This window comes from Myotis brandtii, unplaced genomic scaffold (assembly GCF_000412655.1).
Source record: "Myotis brandtii unplaced genomic scaffold, ASM41265v1 scaffold248, whole genome shotgun sequence".
Lineage (NCBI taxonomy): Eukaryota > Metazoa > Chordata > Mammalia > Chiroptera > Vespertilionidae > Myotis > Myotis brandtii.
Window position 1 is genome coordinate 2,304,554 of NW_005359397.1, and position 1,926 is coordinate 2,306,479.

At 42.5% G+C, this 1,926-nt stretch overlaps 1 protein-coding gene across 6 annotated transcripts in view; it reads left to right on the top strand.

Annotated features, from left to right (window-relative positions):
- Positions 1 to 1,926, top strand: part of INO80C (INO80 complex subunit C) — a 15,310-nt gene that overhangs the window by 383 nt on the left and 13,001 nt on the right. For 2 of the 6 annotated variants that reach the window (XM_014540602.1, XM_014540603.1), the window contains exon 1: positions 220 to 825. The exons of 3 other annotated variants lie outside the window; for them this stretch is intronic. Coding sequence is in view for 1 of the 3 variants with exons in the window: in XM_014540599.1 (XP_014396085.1) it covers positions 107 to 211 (105 nt within the window). In the remaining 2 variants the exon portion in view is untranslated. One more of the 6 variants, XM_014540599.1, reaches the window with a different exon arrangement.

Sequence of the window (1,926 nt, forward strand, 5' to 3'; positions counted from 1 at the left end):
GCCCTGTGAGACGCAGTGAGGGTGCTTTAGCCGGGCAGAGCGAGTCAGGGCGCATGCGCCGGTTCTGGTGGCGTCAGCTCTTTGGCAGGGTTGTTTCCTGGTGCAGATGAAACACTTTCTTCCCTTAGTTTGGACATGTGGGAATTGGGTAAACCTTGGTCCATTGACAGACATTTACCGAGTGTCTGTGAGGGGCAGAGCGCCCCTACTAGTAAGTCCTACATGGAGGAATACCAGGATGTATTGATACGGGGGGGTTTCCCCTCATCCTCGGAAAAGAGCTTTTTGGTCCCCAGCTTCCCGTCCCAAAGTGTGTTTGGTTTTACCGCACGGGGTTGTCAGAGGATTTATTGAGATCCTGGTCGGAAAGCCCAGAGCACAGCGCCGGATACAGACTTCCCCGCAGCACGATGACCCAGGCTCCAGAATCCCAGCAGGGAACTCGCGGAGGAGTGGCTTGCGTGGAAGAGTGTGTGTCCTGGCTCCTGCATTTTACTTAAAGCAACAAGAGAGCAGCGAAGGAGTGTGCTACTGTGCTCTCTCCAGCACGTGGTGTGGCATCCTGCACCCGGAAGGATGCTCTAGAGATTTTAACTGCCTCTCATTTCTTCCATTGATAGTTAATAGTGCTCCCCTTTAAACAATACTTTATTAAGGTATGATTTTTCATACAGTAAAGTGCACAAATCTTAAGAGATACAGATGAATGACTTTTTGCATATGTGGCCACCACCCAGATGAAGATCGAGAATATTATTAAGAGCCCGAGAAAATTCCCTGGTGACCCTTTCAAGGCATTACTACTGTCTTCCCTGCCTGCCAGAGGTAACCACTATTCTGACCTCTCTCACCATAGATTGACTTTGCGTTTTTGAACAGAATATAAATGGAATTATACAGAACATACCCTTTTGTGTCTGGGTTTCTCTGTGAAACAGTGTTTTTGAGTTATTCATGTTATTTTACCTGTATCCGTATACCTGGTACATTGTGTAAACATATGACAACTGATAGACATTGAGTTATTTACCGTTTTTAAGCTCCTTTGAACATTCCTATACAAGTAGATAAAGGCTTTCATTTCTCTTGGGTAAATGGGTAGAAGTGTAATCACCGGGTCATAAGGTAGACATACATTTAACTCAGTTAGAAATTGTTAAACAGTATTTCCCTAAGTGGTTGCACTATTGTGCATTCTCAGCAGCAAAGTATGACTGTTCCAGTTGCTCTGCATCCTCCACCTTTCCTTTTAGCCATTCTGATGGCTGTGTAGTACTATCTCATTTTTTTTGTTTCTCTGATTACTGATTACTATTTATATCAATCCCCCTTTCATATGCTTATCGACCATTCCAATATCAATTGTTTCTAATTGGGTTTTTAAAAATTACTAATATTCAGGAGTTCTTTATATACTCTTGATTGGAGTCCTTTGCCAGATATATGCAGTGCAAGTATTTGCTCCCAGTATGTCCATGGAGCACACTGTGCTAAAGTGAAAGAAATCATGATAAGTAATAATAATTAATAATTTGTGGGGCATTTAATATATACTAGGCACTGTTACAAGCACTTTCTAAGTACTAACTCATCTAATCCTCAAAACAACCCCTATAAATGGTTATTCTACAGATAAAAAGACTGGGGCACAGAGAGGTTAAATAACTTTCCCAAGGTCACACGGCTACCAAGTGGTAGAGTCAGGATTGTAATCCAAGACTGTCCAGAGTCCACATTCTTTTTTCATGCTGCCTTTCTTGATATCACTCTTATTCACTACCTTAGAAGATATAACTAGATATCTACACTAATAAAAGAGAAACATGGTAATTAGCGTATGACCGCTACCCTTTTCATTGGCTAATCAGTGAGTATATGCAAATTAACTGTCAGCCAAGATGGCGGCAGGCAGCCAGGCACTGAAGC